The sequence below is a fragment of the Mytilus galloprovincialis genome, chromosome 3 (genome assembly GCF_965363235.1).
Source record: "Mytilus galloprovincialis chromosome 3, xbMytGall1.hap1.1, whole genome shotgun sequence".
NCBI classification, from domain to species: Eukaryota; Metazoa; Mollusca; class Bivalvia; order Mytilida; family Mytilidae; genus Mytilus; species Mytilus galloprovincialis.
The window spans coordinates 100,537,202-100,562,252 of record NC_134840.1 but is presented as its reverse complement, the minus strand read 5'-3'; the positions used below and the strand labels follow the sequence as shown (position 1 = coordinate 100,562,252).

The following is a 25,051-nucleotide window of genomic DNA, read 5'->3' as shown; positions in this document are numbered from 1 at the left end:
TTTTATTAAACTACAGGAAAATGACACAGTTTGTATGGATCATACAGGAAACACATCATTTTGTGATTAGAAGCTTAATTTAAATAATTTACAAGAAGATAGCTTTTAAAGAATGCTTTGAGAGTATCAAAAGAAAAAATTTAGGGTCACCTTGACGTTTTTTCCTGCTAAAATATAAATTAACAAAATTTCATGTAGATTACTTCAGATTGAAAATATGGAACTTAAGTTCTCTGTTATTTACAATCCAAGATGGTGAAAGACTCCCATACTACCTTAACTGTAGTATTGGTATGAACCCAGTTAGTAAACTTAAGTTTCTACAATTGGACCGATATTTTTAATCCAGTGTCTGGACCTATCTTTATGAGCTTGGATTGGCCCTTTGGTTAGGTATAAACTTAAGATTCTACAATTGGATCGATATTTTTAATCCAGTGTCTGGACCCATTTTTATGAGCTGGGATTGGCCCTTTGGTTAGGTATAAACTTACGTTTCCACAATTGGACCTATATTTTTAATCCAGTGCCTGGACCCATCTTTATGAGCTGGGATGGACCCTGTAGTAAAACTTTTGATATATTCTGTCAACATCTGTTTTTCAAAGTCGTTTGCTGCATGTTCCTAAAAATAACAAGTAAAATATAGGTAAATTATAAGTAGAGATATAATTTTAATTAAATATAAGATGATTTGGTATGATTGCCAATTATAAAAAAGAAGATGTGGTATGATTGCCAATGAGACAACTGTCCACAAGAGACCAAAATGACACAGACATTAACAACTATAGGTCACCATACCGCCTTCAACAATGAGCAAAGCCCATACCGCATAGTCAGCTATAAAAGGCCCCGATATGACAATGTAAAACAATGTAAAACAATTCAAACGAGAAAACTAACGGCCTTATTCAAATAAAAAAATGAATGAGAAACAAATATGTAACACATAAACAAACGACAACCACTGAATTACAGGCTCCTGACTTGGGACAGGCACATACATAAATAATGTGGCGGGGTTAAACAAGTTAGGGGGATCCCAACCCTCCCCCTATCCTGGGACAGTGGTATAACAGTACAACATAAGAACGAACTATAAAAATCAGCTGAAAAAGGCATAACTCATCAAATGGACAAAAATACAAGTTAAAAGAAAACAAGAATGTGTGCATAGTACACGGATGCCCCACTCTCACTATCATTTTCTATGTGTAATGGACCGTGAAATTGTGGTCAAAACTGTAATTTGTCGCTAAAATTAGAAAGATCATATCATAGGGAACATGTGTACTAAGTATCAAGTTGATTCAACTTCATCAAAAACTTCCTTGACCAAAAATTTTAACCTGAAGCAGGACAGACAGAGGGATGAATGGACTAACAGACCAGAAAGCATTATGCCCATAAATGGGGCAGAAAAAATTAAATTAAATCAAATTAATGATACACTACAGATTGCTTAGATTTTGCAATTTTCACTTACTCACCACTCTTTCCCACTCAAATTAAATCACAGCTATTGAAAAAAAAAATTAACCAGATGCTCTGCAGGGTGCAGCTTTATACGACCGCAGAGGTTGAACCCTGAACGGTTGGGGCAAGTATGGACACAACATTCAAGCTGGATTCAGCTCTAAATTTGGATTGTGATTAAATAGTTGACACAGCATAGGTTTCTGACACAGAATGAATGTGGTCTAATGAACTAATTCACTATGCTGTTGAATATTAATCCTCTCAAAAAATGTTTGAAGAAATTTTCTTTTTATTTATAAAATCTGAAATGAGAAAAATTGAAACCCCCCCCCCCCCCCAATTTTTTTTTCACATCCCCCTTTCCCTTTTTCCAAAACTGATCTCAATTCAAATTTCTAATGGAGTTTGCAACAATAACTACTCATTTAAATACAGCACAAAATATTAAAATGTAAAAAAAGTGCTTGTTATCACTGAATGGTAAAGATTGTTTTAATTTATCAGTTGGTAGTAAAAGTGAATATACATTGTATATTGTATAAAACAAGGATTTAAGTTGATTCAACTACTATTCTGGACAAAGAAAGATAACTCCAATTGAAAATTTCTTGCTATTGCACAATATTGTGCAATTAGATATTTCTTGCTATTGCGCAATACTGTGCAATTGAAAATATTTGCTATTGCACAATACTGTGCAATTGAAGATTTCTTGCTATTGCGCAATACTGTGCAATTGAAAATTTCTTGCTATTGTACAATACTGGGCAATTGAAGATTTCTTGCTATTGCTGAATACTGTGCAATTGAAAATTTCTTGCTATTGCACAATACTTAGTATAATAATTTTGGATCCTGATTTGGACCAACTTGAAAACTGGGCTCATAATCAAAAATCTAAGTACATGTTTAGATTCAGCATATCAAAGAAGCCCAAGAATTCAATTTTTGTTAAAATCAAACTTAGTTTAATTTTGGACCCTTTGGACTTTAATGTAGACCAATTTGAAAACGGGACCAAAAATTAAGAATCTACATACACAGTTAGATTTGGCATATCAAAGAATCCCAATTATTCAATTTTTGATGAAATCAAACAAAGTTTAATTTTGGACCCCGATTTGGACCAACTTGAAAACTGGGCCAATAATAAAAAATCTAAGTACATGTTTAGATTCAGCATATCAAAGAAGCTCAAGGATTCAATTTTTGTTAAAATCAAACTAAGTTTAATTTTGGACCCTTTGGACTTTAATGTAGACCAATTTGAAAACGGGACCAAAAATTAAGAATCTATATACACAGTTAGATTTGGCATATCAAAGAACCCCAATTATTCAATTTTTGATGAAATCAAACAAAGTTTAATTTTGGACCCTTTTGGCCCCTTATTCCTAAACTGTTGGGACCAAAACTCCCAAAATCAATCCCAACCTTCCTTTTATGGACATAAACCTTGTGTTTAATTTTTCATAGATTTCTATTAACTTTTATTAAAGTTATGGTGCGAAAACCAAGAATAATGCTTATTTGGGCCCTTATTTGGCCCCTTATTCCTAAACTGTTGGGACCTCAACTCCAAAATCAATCCCAACCTTCCTTTTGTGGTCATAAACCTTGTGTTTAAATTTCATTGATTTCTATTTTCTTATACTAAGGTTTTTGTGCAAAAAAAAGAATATTGCTTATTTGGGCCCTTTTTTGGCCCCTAATTCCTAAACTGTTGGAACCAAAACTCCCAAAATCAATCCCAACCTTCCTTTTGTGGTCATAAACCTTGTGTCAAAATTTCATAGATTTCTATATACTTAAATTAAAGTTATAGTGTGAAAACCAAGAAAATGTTTATTTGGGCCCTTTTTGGCCCCCAATTCCTAAAATGTTGGGACCAAAACTCCCAAAATCAATCCCAACCTTCCTTTTGTGGTCATAAACCTTGTGTTAAAATTTCATAGATTTCTATTCACTTTTACTAAAGTTAGAGTGCAAAAACTAAAAGTATTCGGACGACAACGACGACAACGCCAACGTCATACCAATATACGACCAAATTTTTTTGATTTTTGCGGTCGTATAAAAATATTTGTACAGTAATTCAAATGGTTAGGATGAAATACAAAAATAATATGTGTACTCTAGGAATGAGCTGGATTTTAATGTATAGTTAACATCCCACTGAAGACAAGTTTTGAATTATTTATTAAAATGAAACCTATAAGGAATTTCAAGTACAGAAAACCTACCTTGGCCTTTCCAAGATTCTCAGCAACCTTTGCCATGAGTTTAGAGTAATCTCCCCTTGTTACTGTAAATGAGTAGGACTTTGATGTTGATGATGTGAACTGGTGTGTACCTAATATTCCCTCAGGGCAACCCTCAATGGAATCTCCTAGAAAAATAATGTTAATTGTACAAAATTACACTCACAATTAAACTCTTTAATTTAACTAATCAATATCAACTTTTCTAGTCAACTTGAGTCAATTAGAACCATTGAACTTACATGTCTACTGTATTTTTTGTTGAACTGCTGCCTCTCTAAGGTGATCCCAAGCCCTTCTTCTTGAAATTAAAGATTCTTTCCACAACCTTTGATAGGTTTAAATGTCAAAATTAAATTTACTTCAATTACTGTAAACCAACATATTATGCAAGCGATTTATTTTCGCAACCTTCGCAAATAGAAAAATAACGAGAATGTTAATCGTCCCTAATATGTTATACATGGATCATTTCTTATTGAACTTCAGAAAATCGGGAAATTAAATAGCCGCGAATTGGTCTAAAAAGGGTAAAATGCGAAATTAAGTATCCGCGAAAATAAGTTGGTTTACAGTACTTTTAAAATTCTAAATCAATCTCAACTTAACCTTAGAAAAATAAAGAAAACAGTGTAAATTTACTGTGCAGAGAATTGAACTGATTTATTCAATGAGAAATGCTGTTTTATATACAGAAAGAAAGAGATGAAGTTATATATTTATTAAATATTAACTCAACTGCAACAACTACTGTAAATTCTATATCTTTTGTAGGGTACCACTTTATGAGTAATTTATTAGTTAAAATTAACCATAGATTCAGTTGTCACAATGTACAAATTTCCTGCATGCCAAATTTGTATAAACTATAGAAACAAGATATCAAATGCTGTTTTTTTTTCAACCCACAAATATTGGATTTGACACATGAATGAACCCAGCAAGAACACATCTGAAATAGTTTTACCTTCTGTTAATGCACTGGCTAAACGAACTTCATAACAGGTTTGTCCATTCTTTTCTGTCTTAAATAATCTGGTATTATAGGCACTAAGATCCTGTTAAAATATAGATTAATTCACATTTTAATAAATTTGCTAGCTTTCTCTCAACCAATAATAGAGAATTATTACATTTTAGAAGTGAGTATATATATACATTTAAGATTAGACTGTTGGTTTTACGGTTTGAATGGTTTTACACCAGTAATTTTTGGGGCCCTTTATAGCATGTTGTTCAGTGTGAGCTAAGGCTCCGTGTTGAAGGCCATATATTGACCTATAATGGTTTACATTTATAAATTGTTATTTGGATGGAGAGTTGTCTCATTGGCACTCATACCACATCTTCTGATATCTATTTATAGAAATGAAGGGGAAAAAAAGGTGTTCCAGTTATCGGAGTACAATAAACTTACAAGTCTAAAAATATAAAGTTGATGTATACCAAATATGTCTTAATTTAAAATCATCTTACAGGACAATCATAACATTTTTTTTAAAAATCAGCATATATATTAGAGTTCCAATTTCTTGTCTATACTAATTATAACCTCAGAAAAATTGATCTTTCTTCTCAAATATAAATTACCATGAATGTGTTATTATCTTAAGAATTTGCCGTAATATTACTTTTTCTTTCAAAACTTCCGCTGTTAAAATTTGGTAAAAAGGAAGACCTCATACTAAAATGAATTTAGATGGCCTAAAGGAAAGATTATATATCTAAAGTTCAAACCCAAGCCCTATAGATGGACAAAATTGTGTAAATCAAATAAAAAGTATAAATTACTTACTTTGCTATCCATAAATTCTTGACACAGCTTTGCATCATCTAGATTGCAGTTACTTGAAAAATAGGTTGTGGTTCCCTAAAATCAGAAAGAGTGCAACATTTGATTCTAACTGGATAAAAGTCACATCGATAAACAAGAGCAAATTATTGCATATGGACAACTTGGTTTACCTGTTGCATTGCATTTAAAGTAATATTTAGGAATTTTAATACAAGAGAATATCAATTTCAAAGTTAATGCCATATTAGGAAAACAAATAAAAGTTGAAAAACCACTAAAAAAATTGATAACAAGCTATCTTTTAAGTATTAACCAGTTATAATAATTATGTTTTATCAATTTCAATCCAAAATCATGCAAAAAATAAAACTTCAGGTATATTCTTATAACTTGTAAGCCATATTAGGAAAACAAATAAAAGTTGAAAAACCATTAAAAAAATTGATAACAAGCTATCTTTTAAGTATTAACCAGTTATAATAATTATGTTTTATCAATTTCAATCCAAAATCATGCAAAAAATAAAACTTCAGGTATATTCTTATAACTTGTAAGCAAGTCTTTTTTTATCAATACTAGAGAAAAAAAACCTTCTCTTATTTAACTATCCAATTTTTGATTCAAATTAATTATCAAAGATTCCTGTCATAGCAGGAACTTTTTGTAGAAAAATTATGTAATCTAAATAACTATCTTTAAATGTTCCTGTCTAATTTGACATTAAAATTTTCGGAATTAAATCTGACAATTTTGTATTGGACATCTTATGAACTGACACTGAAATACTTTTCAAAACCATTTATTACACCACAGCATAAATAAATCCCAGAAAGGTAAGCATACTAACCTTTTCTCCCAAACCTAATTCTTTCTGTCTAGTAACCAATGAAAACATTCTGTCTGACACGCTATCCCATAATGCCTTAATACCTTTTGGGTCATCAACTGCTGCTTTACAGCACAATATCAAGGATTCAAATTTGTCCTGTAAAGAGATAGATTCAATTAATATATATTGAACGCTGTTTTAATACTAAGACGAAACAAATCATTGGTATATAGTTAATTCTGTTTTTTTGACAAATTCTGCTTATAATGTCAAAATAAGTAGGTGGCAAGATTTTAAATGATTGAGCTATATACCAGAGTCCAAATGATGTGGAGTAAGCAATGATAGATCATCTTAGTCTTTAACAATGAACGTTGTGGTTACTTTGAAAAATATGTTTTCACTAAATCCACGAATAAACAAATGAATTTTAACCTTTCAATATAATGAACAAAATTTACAAAGTTTCTTTTTTATCTTTCAGAATGTAGATTCAGTATAAATCACATTAAATTTTAACTGATCAAAATTGGATTCAAACAGAGTAAGTTTATATAAATAACTGTAATTCATCATCTAGATAGTAAGATAATTTCTGGTTAGTTAAACTTGCTAGTCAACCAAATTTGAAGCAAAGAAAGACGACTGCATTTACAATACTTACTTTAGGCACATTAGGAATAAACTTGGTATCTCCAAATGATTTGTAGTTTCCCGAGTTGGCATGGAAAGCAGCACTATATATCATTATGGCCTGAAATGAAAAGTCATGTTCATAAATGTACCTTGTTTCTCATCCTTTACATATAGATTATTTTACTTTAAAAAATTGTGACTTGGATGGAGAGTTGTCTCATTGGCACTCATACCACATGTTCTTATATCTATAAATCATTTGTTTTCCTGTCTGAATTGTCATACACTAGTCATTTCAGGGCCCTTTATAGCTTGCTGTTCAGTGAGGGTCAAGGGTCTGAGTTGAAGGTCGTACTTTGAACTATAATTGGTTTTTTTTTACACATTGTGATTTGGATAGAGTATGGTCTCATTGGAACTCTTACCAAATCTTGAAATCTAGAATTTGATATCAAATTAAATGCAACTTTTTCATTTTCATTTTTGCACTTTGAACAGAATATTTGTCCAAATTTGTTTAGATATTTTTTGCCACCAGAAGTATTTCATTTGTTTGTAGGTCTTTTTTTTAAGCATAACTGCTTCTTCAAGTTTCGATATGAATTAGATTTCTATTTATAAATTTCCAAACAAGTCTAGTAAATGAATTTTATTGGAGGTATTTTTTATGATTTCTTTAAATTTTTAGTTCCCCATTTATTAATCTGAAAAGGGTTTCACATCTAAAATTCTTCTATTACATAAATGACAGATATTATCAAGCAAGAGAATATCTACAGTTCAATACTGGTACAAATGTAAAACAATTTTCACTTCACCAAATGTAAAAATATGTTCTCTTCAATGAAGAAAATGACCTTTACAACTGAATGAGCCAGGTTGAAATAAATTGCTTCGCTGTGTGCAGCCGGATATGATCGCAAAGGTTGAACCCTGAACAACCTTCCTTTTGTGGTACAGAACCTTGTTATTAAATATCAAAGAGATTCATTTACGTAAACTAAGGTTTTTGTCTGGAAACCAATGTGTCTTCGGACGACAACATCATCATACCAATATACGATACCAAATTTTTTTTTGCGGTGGTATAAAAAACCAGATGCTCCGCAGGGCGCAGCTTTATACGACCACAGAGGTTGAACCCTGAACAGTTGGGGCAAGTATGGACACAACATTTAAGCTTGATACAGCTCTAAATTTGGATTGTGATTAAATAGTTGACACAACATAGGTTTCTGACACAGAATGAATGTGGTCTAAGAACTTAAACTTAAAAACTTAAAAATTTCAAATTAGACATTTACCTATTATGGTCCAATATCCAATATCTAAATACATGGTTAGATTCAGCATATCATAGAAACCCAAGAATTTAATTTTTGATGAAATCAAATAATGTTCAATTTTAGACCCTGTAGAACTTAATGTGGACAAATTTGATAACCAGGCCCAAATATACATGGTTAGATTCAGCATATTGAAGAACCCCATATATTCAATTTTTGTTGAAATCATACAAAGTTTAATTTTTGACCCTTCGGACCTTAATGTAGAACAATTTGAAAACGGGACAATACTGTGCAATTTAATATTTCTTGCTATTGCGCAAAACTGTGCTATTGAAAATTTCTTGCTATTGTGCAATATTGTGCAATTAGATATTTTTTGTTATTGCACATGGATTTCTTGCTTTTGCACAATACGGTTCAATTGGAGATTTCTTGCTATTGCGCAAAACCGTGCAATTGAAAATTTCTTGCTATTGCACAATACTGTGCAATTGAAGATTTCTTGCTATTGCTGAATACTGTGCAGTTGAAAATTTCTTGCTATTGCACAATACTTAATATAATAATTTTGGACCCCGATTTGGACCAACTTGAAAACTGGGCCCATAAAGAACCCCAAGAATTCAATTTTTGTTAAAATCAAGCTAAGTTTAATTTGGGACCCTTTGGACCTTAATGTAGACCAAATTGAAAACAGGATCAAAAATTAAGAATCTGAATACACGGTTTGATTTGGCATATCAAAGAACCCCAATAATTCATTTTTTTATGAAATTAAACAAAGTTTAATTTTGGACCCTTTTGGCCCCTAATTCAATTGGACCAAAACTCCCAAAATCAATCCAAACCTTCCTTTTGTGGTCATAAACCTTGTGTTAAAATTTCATAGATTTCTATTAACTTATACTAAAGTTAGAGTGCGAAACCAAATGTCTTTGGACGACGACAACGCCAACGTGATACCAATATACGACCAAAACATTTTCAATTTTTGCGGTCGTATAAAACCAGCATCTGGAGGCAATATTCAGTGTTTTTGAGTAAAAGTTGAGTTGTATTTACTTGAAATTAAATCTCTAAAGTCACACACTTGTGCTCAAGAGAAATAGTTGTTTGTAAATAACTTTGTCAGAAGGCAACTGAAAGGTGGCGATATATTTTTCTGTTTCTACTCAAACATTTACTTTCATTAACAGAAATTGGACAAGGCATGCATCAAAACATTATTTATTTAGTTGTCAAATGTCCAAAGACAAGAATCAAGTTGTCTCAGGAAATGACCAGTTATCAGATTGATCAGGTGATATATTGAAATACTGTCCTTATTGAACTTCTGACCAGGCTGACCAATGATTATTGTGAATCAATGTGCCTCTATCTCAACATACATGACAAAATACTGGGTGGAACAAGGGAGACAACTTCTAATGTTAGAATGACCCTAATGACACACTAACTTGACAGTGATTAGTTGTTAATTAATGTAGATCTATAATCAATAATAACACCAGCAGATTTGTTGTGAATTGATATAACTTTTGTATGAAGCTAAGTTGAACGGTGATTATCTCCCCTTGGAATATGAAGCTAGGTTGGAAAGGTGTATATCTCCCCTTGGAATATGAAGCTGGGATGGAATGATGTATATCTCCCCTAGGAATATGAAGCTTGGTTGGAATAAGGATTATCTCCCCTTGAACCATGATGCTTGGGTGGAATGAGGATTATCTCCCCATGGAATATGATGCTGGGTTGGAATGGTGATTATCCCCCTCGGAATATGAAGCTAGGTTGGAATGATGATTATCTCCCTTTGGAATATGAAGCTAGGTTGGAATGGTGATTATCCCCCCTTGGAATATGAAGCTAGGTTGGAACCACGATTATCTCCCCTTGGAACATGATGCTAGGTTGGAATGAGGAAGATCCCCCTTGGAACATGATGCTGGGGTAGAATGAAGATTATCTCCTCTTGGAACATGAAGCTGGACTGAAATGAAGATTTTCTCCCTTAAGCACACGTGGCAGTATGCTAATAATGCATATTGTGAACTGCAAATTGATTATGTTATACTCATTCATCAAACATAACTTGAAAGTTAAACATTGATATTTCCATGAGTATGAATAACTTATTGGGCATGTTGGGTCCAAACATTAAATGTTTTTGTCAAATTGAACAAGTTGCATTAAAGATCAGAAAATATAAAACAGTACCTCAACTTCTACAACTTCTTTACTTTAAACCAACTCATTCATGTATTAGTTGACATTGTAAATATTTGATTAGATCATCACATTGTTCAATAAGATGACAAATACATTAGGATGACAATCTGTTACCACAGCCGTCTGATAATCAACAACACACAGAATTAATTGATAAAACTAGTCTTGGTTACATCATAGGTTTAAATATTACAATCAAATAATTCAAATAGAATTAAAATATCATAATTAAAAAGTTATGATTTAGTTATTTTATCAAAAATATAATTTGAACTATTTCTTAAATTCAAATTCAAATTATTTTATTCAAGAAAACTCACAAAGAGCATAAAATGAACAATATAAATACATATGTACATAAATATTGAGAAAGAGTTATAGCTGACAAAGAGATCTAATACACACATAAACCAGATGCTCCGCAGGGCGCAGCTTTATACGACCGCAGAGGTTGAACCCTGAACGATTGGGGCAAGTATGGACACAACATTCAAGCTGGATTCAGCTCTAAATTTGGACTGTGATTAAATAGTTGACACAGCATAGGTTTCTGACACAGAATGAATGTGGTCTAATGAACTTAAAAAAATTTTTTTGCCTTTGAGCAATTCACTATGCTGTTGAATATTAATCCTCTCAAAAAAATGTTTGAAGAAAATTTTCTTTTTATTTATGAAATCTGAAATGAAAAAAATTGACCCTCCAATTTTTTTTTCACATCCCCCTTTCCCTTATTTCAAAACTGATCTCAATTCAAATTTCTAATGAAGTTTGCAACAATAACTACTCATTTAAATACATCATAAAAAAGTGCTTGCTATCACTGAATGGTAAAGATTGTTTTAATCTATCAGTTGGTAGTAAAAGTGAATATACATTGTATATTGTATAAAACAATGATTTAAGTTGATTCAACTACTATTCTGGACAAAGAAAGATAACTCCAATTGAAATCCAATTGGAATTTCTTGCTACTGCACAATATTGTGCAATTAGATATTTCTTGCTATTGTGCAATACTGTGCAATTGAAAATATTTGCTATTGCACAATACTGTGCAATTGAAGATTTCTTGCTATTGCACAATACTGTGCAATTGAAGATTTCTTGCTATTGCTGAATACTGTGCAATTGAAAATTTCTTGCTATTGCACAATACTTAATATAATAATTTCTATCCTGATTTGGACCAACTTGAAAACTGGGCCCATAATCAAAAATCTTAGTACATGTTTAGATTCAGCATATCAAAGAGGCCCAAGAATTCAATTTTTGTTAATATCATACTTAGTTTAATTTTGGACCCTTTGAACTTTAATGTAGACCAATTTTAAAAAGGGACCAAAAATTAAGAATCTACATACACAGTTAGATTTGGCATATCAAAGAACCCCAATTATTCAATTTTTTGATGAAATCAAACAAAGTTTAATTTTGGACCCCGATTTGGACCACTTGAAAACTGGGCCAATAATAAAAAATCTAAGTACATTTTTAGATTCAGCATATCAAAGAACCCCAAGGATTCAATTTTTGTTAAAATCAAACTAAGTTTAATTTTGGACCCTTTGGACCTTAATGTAGACCAATTTGAAAACGGGACCAAAAATTAAGAATCTACATACACAGTTAGATTCGGCATATCAAAGAACCCCAATTATTCAATTTTTGATGAAATCAAACAAAGTTTAATTTTGGACCCTGTGGGCCCTTTATTCCTAAACTGTTGGGACCAAAACTCCCAAAATCAATACCAACCTTCCTTTTATGGTCATAAACCTTGTGTTTAAATTTCATAGATTTCTATTTACTTATACTAAAGTTATGGTGCGAAAACCAAGAAAAATGCTTATTTGGGTCCCTTTTTGGCCCCTAATTCCTAAACTGTTGGAACCAAAACTCCCAAAATCAATACCAACCTTTCTTTTGTGGTCATAAACCTTGTGTCAAAATTTCATAGATTTCTATTAACTTAAACTAAAGTTATCAGTCAGGGGTGCTACTTAAACAAGTGATTTCATTACAATGTATCACCTATTTCAGTGATTTTTTTTATTCAGTTATCACCTATTTAAGTGATTTTGGTGTTTTCTTTGATCTTCAAATGCTAATTTCAGTGATTTTCCATATTTTCACACACTTTTCTGTAATTTTCGTACATAAATCAATTATCCCTTTATCTTCATATATCAGTTTCACCAGTGCGCTTGGGCAGTAAGTTAGTGCGCTAAAGCTTTTAAAAATACCCTTGGGAATTGTTCTGTAATCAAATATTCATTAACTACTCTTACTATCAGACAAAGGTCAACAATATTAGGTGACCTGATTGGTTTCCTTTAGAATTAGAATGATTTATTTTGAAGTTATGTCCTGATCTACAAATTATTCTAGTTTTTGCATATTCAAATAAACTGTAAAAACTTATCAAGCAAATGACAATTTCTGCATGTACATAGTTGTTTTTTCAATGGAATTCTGGTCTTTTTACCAATAAAAAAATCAAGCTTGTGTGAAAATTATCCAAAAATTGTTATAAACACTTATTGAAGTGATTAAATTTTAACTTCTCAAATTACTTGTTTCAGTGATTTTGAAAAGTCTGTGCAAATTTTTTTAAATATTTCACAGCCAAAATCACTCAAAGGAGTGATTTTGAAATCACTTGTTTAAGTAGCACCCCTGACTGGTTATTGTGCAAAAACCAAGAAAATGCTTATTTGGGCCCTTTTTGGCCCCTAATTCCTAGAATGTTGGGACCAAAACTCCCAAAATCAATCCCAACCTTCCTTTTGTGGTCATAAACCTTGTGTTAAAATTTCATAGATTTCTATTCACTTTTACTCAAGTTAGAGTGCGAAAACTAAAAGTATTCGGACGACGACGACGACGACGCAGACGAAGACGCCAACGTGATAGCAATATACGACGAAAAATTTTTCAAATTTTGCGGTCGTATAAAAATCAAAATGTTTTTTCTTTAATTTATCATATGGAAAAGTCAATAAATCAAACTAATAGATCAAAGAATCAATGCATCTCTAATGGGTTTATACCTGCCATTCCTCTTCTGTTATCCCTTGTTTTAGTGCCAGAGATTTCACCTCACTGATTGGCTGTGTTCTAAATACCTTCTGCAGTAAAATAAAGATGCCAGGAGATTCTGGAGATGTCTGTTAAATAAAAAGATAAAATAATGAGTGCTCAGATGGTAGGCTGAAGACAGATACATTTATTGACATTTCCTGCAAAAACATTAAAAATAAAATAAACACAACTGCAATATCAACTGAGATGACATTTATCTCTTAAATACTTTATTCATTCAACATATAATAGCCTGTATCATTGTATATCAATATTTTAGGTTTAAAATATGTGAATGTCGTGTAAAATTCTTCTGTATGTTGTAAAGATTATATTCTGTGTATGTGCATCCACCCTCACCCCACAAACCTGGATGACAGGGGGATCTTATTTTAAAAATAAAATATATTGTATGTTATATGCTTATATCTAATCAAGAAGTCAGCATTTCTCGAGTAACAAAACTGACAAATAACATTCCTCACTTTTATTCAGTCATCACATAACAATACCTAAGGCACAATTCTTTATTGTTTTGGACTTGTGCATGTGTTATTGGTTCACTTGGTGTCAAAGTTTTACAATGGAGAAAGTCCCCTCTTTGGCAGAACTATGTTGACAGATTATAATACCTGGAACAGGACATTTTAATCAGTCCACCTAACAATGGAGGTAAATTTTACAATGAACGCAGTCCTTTCTAGACAGACCCATGTTCACAGATCTATTACTTTACCTGGACCAGAACTATAAGTCCACCATACCATGATGCCTGTGCTATGTAATGAGCATACAGTCTTTCTTTTGGTGTCAGACCCTCAAAGGCTGTGATACAGTCCAACAGACAGACCCCTGTGTCATTGGGGATAATATACTGAGATATGTCTGTACTCATTCTACTGCTGAAAATATAACAAAAACATCTTTTATCAAAAATAGTTCGAATATTTTTACACTGAACAAAGAATTTAATGTGGTAAAACAAGCTTAGCTGATATTTTTTAAAGTATAATCCACAAGGTTATAGTCTGTAGAAAGACACTACATGGACACAAGGACAATGACTCCTTAACCATTTTGGCCATGTTGATTTATTTGTAAATCTTACTTTGCTGAACATTACTGTTGTTTACAGTTTATCTCTTAGTATCTATAATAATATTCAAGATAATAACCAAAAACTGCAAAATTTCCTTAAAAGTACCAATTCAGGGGCAGCAACCCAACAACGGTTAGTCCAATTCGTCTGAAAATTTCAGGACAGAAAGATCTTAACCTGATAAACAATTTTACCCGTGTGAGATTTACTCTTAATGCTTTGTTTTCAGAGATATTAGCCCAAATCTACATTTTACCCCAGCTAAAATGCGATGAAAAATTTATATGGTTAATGTCCTCTAAAGATCATTATATATATGGAACACAATTTGCTATTGGGCTCCGTTTCCTATAACTATAGAAAAGTGATAAAATTTGAATTACTGTAAGAAAAGTTGTAACTACATCTAAAGATGCCATTATTTTTATTAACATACAAGTGTATGCTACTCTTCCCTAGAAAAAAAATTGAAATATACGAATTTCAAAGATTCTACAACCGTATTTTTGTGTCGTTTCTCGCGTTACTTTTTGCTTCCGAAGAGCATAACGCTGACTGATTTATAGATAATCGTCACCGGAAAATTCGTAACTTTTGCTTTCAAATAACAAAGAACATCGACCAATAAGAATAGTGAGAAGAAAATGCCGAGAACTATAAGTGTTTATGTAGCAGATGTAAGAACAGTGGCGTGATTTTTGTGTCTGATTTCGTAACGCAAATTTTAGATGATGTAATCTGCTTTGTTGTAATAGAATTCTTAAAAACAATATGCAAATATGAACTCTCGCGAGATGTTCAAACAGGTAAATCAGAGATGATTTACATTCTTGTTTTGATCTTCGTAATAATTAAGTAAGAAAATGACGTTATCGTTATGTGTTACATTTCACACGAAACAGAAGTCCAGTTATTTATTAAAATTGTTTTTGTCCTTAAGTTCTAATCATTTCCGGTCATACGTGAAACATGTGACTAACATGTGATCACGCCCTTACAGCCGGACATACGATATACTAGTTCTAAACATTGTTTTTGTTTCCAACGGGATGTTAGCAAACATAATCTGTAGACTTGTTTCGACTTGTTTAAAAAAGGAAAATACAATTTTCAAAGAGATTGCGCCGGGGGTCTATTATTATTCCTATGTGCATAATGTTACATACGATCTTGTGTGAAAATAAATGCCCAATGACTTGACAAAATCGATTTCAAATTTGACCGACGTTTAAACACACTACGTTTCCCAATAACGATGTAAAGGGTCCTTGGAAAATTCAATCGAAATTACGTCTCTTATCATGGTGCCGATGTTCGTTGGATTGATTTTGCTTCAGCAGTAAATATTACTGGATATTTTAGGTGAATAAAGATAATTAAATGAAAAATGCATGTTAATATACTGTTACACTAGGAATGTACAAAGTTGGTAACTTTGTCACAATTTTTAATTATTTTTTTTTATTCATGTTCTGCAAACACTTTTCAGAAACGCAATAAACTTGTCAAAGGAAAAGTAAACTTTTACCAGGCATGACTTGAAAGGAAGTACTTTATTGATTTTAGCCCACTAAAGTAGGTTAAAATGTGGAAACCATGTAGATGGTGTACAGGTCACAAATATCACATGGTGCCTATTTTAAAGATTTTAATTCCAAGTTAAAAGTTTTTTTCTTTACTGGATTTAAAGAATTTTACATTGCCAATGATTTGGAATAAATTTTATATAACTGGAATTTCAAAACCAAATATAAATATATTTTTTTGGCCAAAACATCAAGATACAACGATTATGGTATCCTGTATCAATGAAGAAAATATGGAAAATTCTGAATAAATTGTACTAATTGTTTTCAAAACAAGCACATATTTAGGAGTTTTATAATACTGTTACATTTAAGATGGATTTTAAGAAAAAGTATACTGTTCAGATTATTTTAAGCAGATTTTGCAATAAAATAAAACTAAAAAAATGCTTTCGGTTTCTTATGGTTTCCTGTCATGTTTAAAAAAAACTTTAATATAACATTGAAAATAGATTTTAAATATTAACATGAAGCAAGTAACACTAGTAATGGTGTTTATGTATGCCTTTTGAATTATATTGTGCAAAATAAAGAAAATAAAGATTGGTTTCCTGTTTGGTTTCCTGTCACGTAAACGGTGAATCAAAATGTATTAATTTTTTCTCGAAAAACTCAATTGTTCAATTCATACTATTCTAACACCAACACAATCCACAAAATAAAAGTTAAAATTTTAGAATTTATAAAAAAAGGATACAAAAAGAAACCAAAGGCCGAATACCAAATTATGGTCCATATATATATATATATAATGATCTTCAGAGGACATTAACCATATATAATATGATCAATTATATACATTAATACATGTATGCAACTTAAAGAATGAAAAGTTAAAATTGTTGAATACTTAGAATGAAGCATTTTACTTTGTAATATAAAAATATTTTATTGTTACATGCACCTGTTCTCATGTTCCCTTCCCTATGCTATTCTATATCAATGTTAATAACTTTATCAATATTGTACCAATCCATATTGAATTTTGTGTTTTGTATAATTTGTGTTTGGATTGGAATTTATATTTCTGCTCCTTTGCAGCGCTCATTGCTACTACTCACTGATGATACCCCTGCTGTAAGGGAATAATTTAAATAGTGTAAAAGTGTTCTTTAAACAGGAAGTTGTTGAGTGATGAATCTGAAAATGCATCACACTGTATAGCTGACTTGTATAAACTCTGAAAACAAATTTCAGAAATGCTTGTATTGTAGTTCATGAGAATGTGACGATATTTTCAACTTTGCTATCATGTGTAAAATGATGCAAGTGTTCGGTAAACAGGAATTTGGTGAGTGATGAATCTGAAAACGCATCACACGGTAAATCTGACATAAACAAACCCTGAAACCAAATTTTCAGAAATCCTTGTATTGTAGATCCTGAGAAAAAAGCAACGAAAAATATTCATGGGACAGACGGACTGATGGGTGTATGGATGGACAGACAAGAGGTAAAACAGTATACCCCCATTTTTCAAAGCGGTGGTATAAGCGGGGTATATTTATTTGTATTCATATCTAATTTGACTTTAAGTAAGTTGTTTTTTCTTTGAATGTACTGAAAACAACGGTATTTACTGTGGGAAAACGTGATGCCGGTCGACTGGCAGACTGGCAAAAAGTAAGTCACTCAATTTCGAACCCTTTGCAGTTCTTTAGATATTTTTAACTATGCATATTAATTGGTTGTGTAGCTATGACAAATACAGTGAAATTTAAGCTAACCAGGAGGGATATTTGCAACTTTCACTTTCAGTGCACCTACAACAAAGTTCCGGAAATAAAAATGTATTCAAAAGGGAGACAACTCTGTACAAACTGTTGGATGACAACAGGATGAAATGTCAACTCAAAAACTTACTTGTAATAAGCATTTAACATCAATATTTATTATAAAGAGTGAGAAAATACATCATGACCTAACAAAAACAGAAGGTAAAAATCGAAGATTATGGTTTTGATGACCATAATTTTTAGAATGAACCCCTCCCCCTTTTATTATCATTTAATGATTTAGACATTTTGTTTAAACAGATATGTGTTCATGCAGTAAAAATTTGCAATAACACTTTATTCCCAAAAAAGTAGTGTGCATGATGCAGTCGACTCAAGTATCAAAATTAAATTTATGAGTGGACAGATAGAGAATAGAGGTGTTTCTGTAATGAGGGGGGATAGGAGGGGTCATGATCCCGAAATCCGGGCTTATAAACACGAAATCCCGGCCTTAAAAACACAAATCCTTAGGTCCAGAAATTTGAACCCCAAAAGGGTCAATCCTGAAATCCCGAGCTTAAAAACACCTGATCCTGGAGTCCCGATAAAGGTCTTATCCCCCTCTGTAATGGCTACTGAGTAAAAGAGATGAATATTCTTTGCATGTTGTGATGGGGTTTTAATGTGATTACAAGCAAGCTTGAGGGCCTCAAGGTACATTAGCCAAAGCTAATAGAGTCACCCTCTTTAAATAAAGTCATTACTTACTTCAAATGTACTTACTTACTTACTTCAATTTAAAATATAACTAGTTATTGAATGTTGCAAAAAATTTTTAAATGTTTTGCTAGTTTGTTGGATATATTACTGTAAATTCAGAAACTATTGCAGTTTATAATTGCGATTTTGGGATTTTTATTATTATTACTGCAGTTTATTATTGCGATTTTCTTTTGAGACTAAAATGTGATTTTAATTTAAAAATTGCTATAGTGAGAAAAATCCTGTTTAATTCACATAAAATATTTTAATTATTACCCTGTGGCATTTTTCGCAATAATTAAAATACTGCAATAACTTCTGAATTTACAGTATATAGAGGTATAATTCTTATATGATTTGCATATATATACATGATATATGGGAATACATAGATATGATTGGTCGAGAGGACTACCGGTAGTTGATCTTGACGTTGTTTATTTTTTGATAGACAACGTTGACTGAACTTCTTTTCGTAACGAATGTAAACAAGATGGCGACATTAATAACACCAATGTTAACAAAATTTATTTTCACTGCACGTTAATTGTTAAATTAGATAATAAACACAAAAACATTCCTTTGAATGACAATAAAAGTTTTTGGAAAGATTAGAACTTGTTCTAAATCTTTACTTAGGCACTGGCCTCCCTAACAACAGGACAGGTTAGCTACTGTTACTAAATGTATTCACACTGAAATATAGTTCCCTATGGTTCTCATGTTTGTGCACATAATACATATATAAACTGAAAAAAACTGGGTATATTATTGGAGCAGTTCATTCAAGAATGTATGTCATTAAGGTGTGTTGATGTGCAGGCTTTTTAAAAAACATTTTGATTAGGTAACTGGGTATTGATTCAACTAGTACACAACAACAACAAATGGAAGTTTTTAACGACCTTGACTGGCTATACAGCCCTTGCACGGTCGGATTTTCAACTAGTATGATTGACAACTGTCATTATCACTAAACAATCAGAGACAAGGTGGACCTTTAATTAAATGCCCCACCTCCTAAACTGCCAATCAAATTGACCACATTACCTATCAACCTCAGTCTTACATAATTATACAGACCACTCTATACATATAATTCTTAATACACAAGTATTTGACCTCATAATTGAATACGCAAATGTGTATATTAGATGTTTAATATTTATAAGGATGATAGATTTATTTATTGCCAATTCCTTTTGATCTACATTACATAAAGTGATTCTGTAAATTATATCTGAAAGATAAATGATTAATGGATTAACAAGATCTAAAAAAAAATGAAATATGAATATTAATATGACGCGAATTAATAAAAGGTATTCAAGTAAGGCCAATAATCATCTGTAATTAATCAACAATTAAATAAGTACACTTTTTTTTTATCAGGAATTGGCTTGAAACAGTTTAAAAATTTTAAAACTTTTAATTATTACAAACCATTGTTTATTAGTTTATTTCCCATCAATCATTATGTCTATTTTAGTCATTTGAATTTTTATAAGAAGTGAATATATATTTTTGCAATCAAGAAAGAATCCACATTTCAATAAGATAAGTTTTTTAATTGGTTTACGTTGAAAAAGTGTATTTTCAATGCCCTGTGTTGAAAAATACTTTAAAAATTGATAAAAAGGCACTCTAAAACTTTTAATCTTCAATGCCATATAACCTCTGTTTCAACTTAAAAAATGCCCCAAAACAACATTTTTCAATTTTTTTTGTTGACACTTTAAGGTTTTAGCTGTTGGTCCAGATTTAGGTCTTACAAGGATAGTTGGTAACATTTACTAGAAGAATTTTTGCATTTTTTTGTTTTTTTTGAAACATGTTCAGAACCTGCAACATAATTTCGATAAGATATAAACTGCAGTTTAAATAAAATTGTGCAAATTAAGAAACCCATATTATTTAATTTTAGCTCATTTTATCCTCATACTGGAAAAGCAAGTTTCCTTCTAAAGACCTGCTGTAAATGCAATTTTCAGCAATAGTGCTTTATAAATGTTCATTTTTCCCCACCATACCTTAATATGAAATAATTCAAACTACTCTTCTAATCTTTCCATGAGTGATTTCCATCACTTTGATTGTAGTTATTTGTTTATCAGATAACAAATTTTATTGCGTACATATTTTTGCGTTAACCAACAAATATATTCAGGTGCCAGGCCTATTCAATGACACATATATATGCAATTTTCGTGTGATAGAGGTTACAAGTGTGGAAACATATATATTCCTTTTCTCCAATTTTAAAGAATTATAAGGATTAAACGCCTTTTTCAATGTTTTTAAAGGAATTTATTGGTGTATAAACTGGACCAAGTCATTCTCAAACATATAACATACATGTATAATAAACATTTATTTGTTTGTGAGTGAATTGGTCGAGTTTATACAACAATAAATTCCTTTAAAAAGGCGTTTAATCCTATATTATTTTGTTGTGATGGGATTTCTTTCTTCAAGTAGTAATGATAATTAATATACTATATTGAAAGAGGGTAATTCAAATCAGTAATCTTATGTGAAGCCCAGCTCATATAGTTACATGTCATATTTGCATGTAGTTCATTAAATATTTTTATTATTACAGCTTTCTTATTTCAGTTAAACCTTAAATTTTAATGTAAATCAATTAGATAAAAATTTATCATATTATGTACTTTGTTTAACCTATTTATCATTTTCTTTTATATTATGTTTGAAAATACTTGCTCATTTTGTGCGCTATTATTGGCGAATAAAATATTTGTTTGTTTATTTGCCTACAAATAAACAATTAAAACAAACAAGCAAGCAGTATATGACATACATTAATACCATATATTATAGTATTCATGATGTCAATATATAATCTACATTTGTATCTCGATGTGTCTTGACAAGAGATATTTAAACTTCCGGAACACCATGAAACTATTACATAACTATTATTATTTTTTTTAAATTGTCCCCTCGAAAATCTCCCTGCAGTGGCGGATCCAGCCATTTTAAAAAGGGGGGTTCCCAACCCAGAGTAAAGGGGGGGTTCCAACTATATGCTCCCATTCAAATGCATTGATCGGCCAAAAAAAAGGGGGGGTTCCAACCCCCAGAACCCCCCCTGGATCCGCCACTGCCCTGGATCTGCATATGATAATACAAATATACTAAACAATTGGCTAAAAGTATTTTTTTAAAGAGTAATAAAAGAAAATAGGTACATGATAATGCTCTTGATAAATTTGATAGGACTTTTAAAAAAACCTTAGAAAAGCTTATTAGTGTGAATGTCAGTGATGATAGTGGTAGCTGTGATGATTACGTTAAATAGTTAATGTCCCAAGGACAACACATTTGCTATTGTCCTGACATGGCCAGTTAATAAATGTATAATGTTTGTGGGTTATGACACAATAATGTCTGCCTCAGGCTGTTTAATAATGACACAAAAATAGGTTCATATATTGAAGCATCAAAAGCATATATATTAAAACTGATTGAAGATATGATATCTTTATATCAACCAATTAAAACTTGTAAATAGATTGCATGATATGGAACACCCTTGAATATAATTCAAATAGCTTTAAATCATTTTTGGTTGGTACAGGTTCCTCCAATTGGTCCTCATCAAAGGATTAGCATTGGACCTATAGATCATACTAATTTTTCTGAATAAATTTCCTTAAATTATACTTTGGCAAGGATGAAATTCCTTTCAAAATGTAAAGTTTTAACTTTAGTTTGAAAAGATTGTTTTTGTAGCAGTTATGACATGGCTTTAACGTCTAGAGAAAGAAGAAGATAAAAATCTTTTATTGGTGTTTTTCGGCCCAGCTGAAATCAGAAAAGTTTTTAACATGAGACATAAACTTTAATTTCAATGAAAGATTTTAAAAGGTTGTAAATTAAACAGTTTCTTTTATATTTCAGAATAAGGAGATGAATATCTATAGAAAATAAGAACAAAAGGCATGAGTTAGTTGTACATCATGGATACCAGTATCAGTGGTCAATCGTCCACCTCGGAAAGGGATGACATTGAATGCCAGCTACAATATGAAAATGTTGGATCTGTTATGTTCCAAAATGAAATGCATGCTGGGAATTTTCTGAAGGAAATGAACTTACTGTATGAAGATGATTTGCTGAAGGATATCACTCTTTGTGTTCAAGGTCAATCATTGTCTTGTCACAAGGTCGTTTTGGCTGCTGCTAGTCCATATTTCAAGGCCATGTTTACATTAGATTTAAATGAAAGTAAACAATCACATATTGAGTTACATGAAATTGATTTTGAATCTGTTAGTTTTATTGTTGACTATTCTTATACTGGTTCCATAAATATTCACCAGGATAATGTACAAAATCTATTAGGAGCTGCTTCCCTGTTTCAAATTTTACCAGTGCAAAAAGCTTGCGCCAAATTCTTAGAAACACAAGTTGATAATTCTAACTGTATTGGTATATTCAATTTTGCACATATTCATAATTGCGATAGTCTACGATTAAAGGCTAGAGAACATATTGAGAAGAATTTCACAGAAGTTTGTCGAGGAGAAGAATTTTTATGTCTGTCATTAGATAAAGTAGAAGATTTGATATCAAGTGATGAATTAAACGTTGAACGTGAAGAAATTGTGTTTGAAGCAGTTATGACATGGATTTCCGAGAAAGAAGAAGATAGACGATCTTTTATTGGTGGTTTGCTGCCCCATATTAGACTTGGACTCCTGTCTGTTAAGTATTTGAAAGACAATGTCATGAACAATAAATATATTCAGGATTCTGATACTTGTATTAATCTTCTAGAAAGTTTGATTAAATTAGAAAGTAATCCTGAACTTTATTGTGGGAAACACAACTTCAGTTTGGCCTTGAGGTCTGGAATGATTAAACCTGAACACTGCCTTCTTTTTGTAGGAGGGACTGATCATGGTCGCAGGAACACTTCTATCAATTGTTACAATCCATTAACTAGAGAAACATTTTATATGGAAGATTATCCAACTGCCAAACGCCTAGGAGATTATGAAGTAGAAGATTTATCGTGTGTTGTTACGGAACAAGGAATGTTATACTCAGGGGGAGGTAACTACATTTATCATGACTTTCCCTCAGAACATTTCGATTCTGACGATTCTTTTGATGATTTAGAGGAGAGAATTGTTAGAAAAGACTTCTATTGCTATGACAATGATCACAACAAATGGCTATCCATGGCACCAATGCTGTTCCCGAAGTCAAACTTTACTTTGGCAAGCTTAGGCAAGAAAATCTACTGTTTTGGTGGAGTTACAGAGAACCAACATCCAACAGAAATTATTGAGGTTTATGACATTGAGAAGAATCGATGGAGTTATCAGGGTATGTTACCTACAACACTTGTAGACTTATGTTCAGTTGTATATGATGAGTATATATTTCTGTTAGGTGGCAGAACTGGTGTTGGTGCTCATAATCTAGTCGTAATGTACCACCCAACGAAAGGAAACTGGATTTCAAGAGCAGGAATGCCAACTCCACGATTTAAATTTGGTGCATGTTTAGTGCATGGTGAGATTTATGTAGCAGGAGGCCAGATTTACTCACATGCCTCACAAACAATAAGTAGAGAAGCTCTGAAATCAGTTGAAATATTTAATATATCGGACAATCAGTGGCGTCAGGGTCCAGATTTACCAGACGAGATGTACAATGTAGGACTGAGCATGGTAAACGGTGCTCTTTATTGTTGTGGGACTGTAGAATATAGGCGATTAACCAGAATATGTCGCTATAACATTGTATGTAAACTTGACTTTGCCACAAATCGTTGGACAGTTATAGAACAATTGCTGAGTACTTGTCAGAACTTCCATTGTATATCAGCAAGACTCCACACACGGAAACTTTCACAAGTCTTCCGACCTGATGTTGATACATAGCCTCAAATATACATTAGGAAGAAATATTCATTTTTCATTATGTACAACAATCTGTTCTTATGAAGTTTTTATTCATGCTGTTTCTGAATAACCAATGATATAAAATCTATGCATTTCTTGCATATTTTTTTACATTTGAACAGGTATAAAAATGTATACATTTCTTACATTTTTAACAGTAATGTAATGTTATGCCGCTCTTGGCTATTTTTACTTGTTTAAGACAAATTAAGTTTAAGGCCAAATAAAAATATATGTGTGATTCCAGTGACCCTACCTTCCCTACTTTTTCATTTTTCATTAAGCACTGTTAAAGTCAGAATGTTGCTCCCATTGACTCAATGTAAAAAAAAATCCCTACCT

The 25,051-nt window shown here is 31.7% G+C and overlaps 2 protein-coding genes across 3 annotated transcripts in view; one reads left to right on the top strand and one right to left on the bottom strand.

The window, feature by feature from the left end:
* The window catches only part of LOC143069532 (dipeptidyl peptidase 3-like), a 56,080-nt gene extending 37,989 nt beyond the window's left edge, over positions 1 to 18,091 (bottom strand). For both annotated transcript variants that reach the window (XM_076244213.1, XM_076244214.1), the window contains exons 1-9: positions 18,018 to 18,091; positions 14,342 to 14,507; positions 13,575 to 13,691; positions 7,032 to 7,121; positions 6,386 to 6,523; positions 5,539 to 5,613; positions 4,711 to 4,801; positions 3,726 to 3,871; positions 495 to 625 (exon numbers count right to left, since the gene is read on the bottom strand). In XM_076244213.1, coding sequence (XP_076100328.1) covers positions 495 to 625; positions 3,726 to 3,871; positions 4,711 to 4,801; positions 5,539 to 5,613; positions 6,386 to 6,523; positions 7,032 to 7,121; positions 13,575 to 13,691; positions 14,342 to 14,500 — 947 coding nt within the window. In that variant the 5' untranslated portion in view covers positions 14,501 to 14,507; positions 18,018 to 18,091. The remainder of the gene's footprint in view (positions 1 to 494; positions 626 to 3,725; positions 3,872 to 4,710; positions 4,802 to 5,538; positions 5,614 to 6,385; positions 6,524 to 7,031; positions 7,122 to 13,574; positions 13,692 to 14,341; positions 14,508 to 18,017) is intronic.
* Positions 18,092 to 18,107: 16 nt separating this feature from the next.
* On the top strand, positions 18,108 to 24,878 carry LOC143069533 (kelch repeat and BTB domain-containing protein 12-like). The gene is made up of 2 exons (XM_076244215.1): positions 18,108 to 18,227; positions 22,695 to 24,878. The coding sequence occupies exon 2, from the start codon at positions 22,754 to 22,756 to the stop codon at positions 24,686 to 24,688; it is 1,935 nt and encodes a 644-aa protein (XP_076100330.1). The 5' UTR covers positions 18,108 to 18,227; positions 22,695 to 22,753; the 3' UTR covers positions 24,689 to 24,878.
* Positions 24,879 to 25,051: the final 173 nt, after the last annotated feature.

Coding starts and splice junctions, on each gene's coding strand:
- LOC143069533 (XM_076244215.1), top strand. CDS start 22,754: ATGGATACCAGTATCAGTGGTCAATCGTCCACCTCGGAAAGGGATGAC.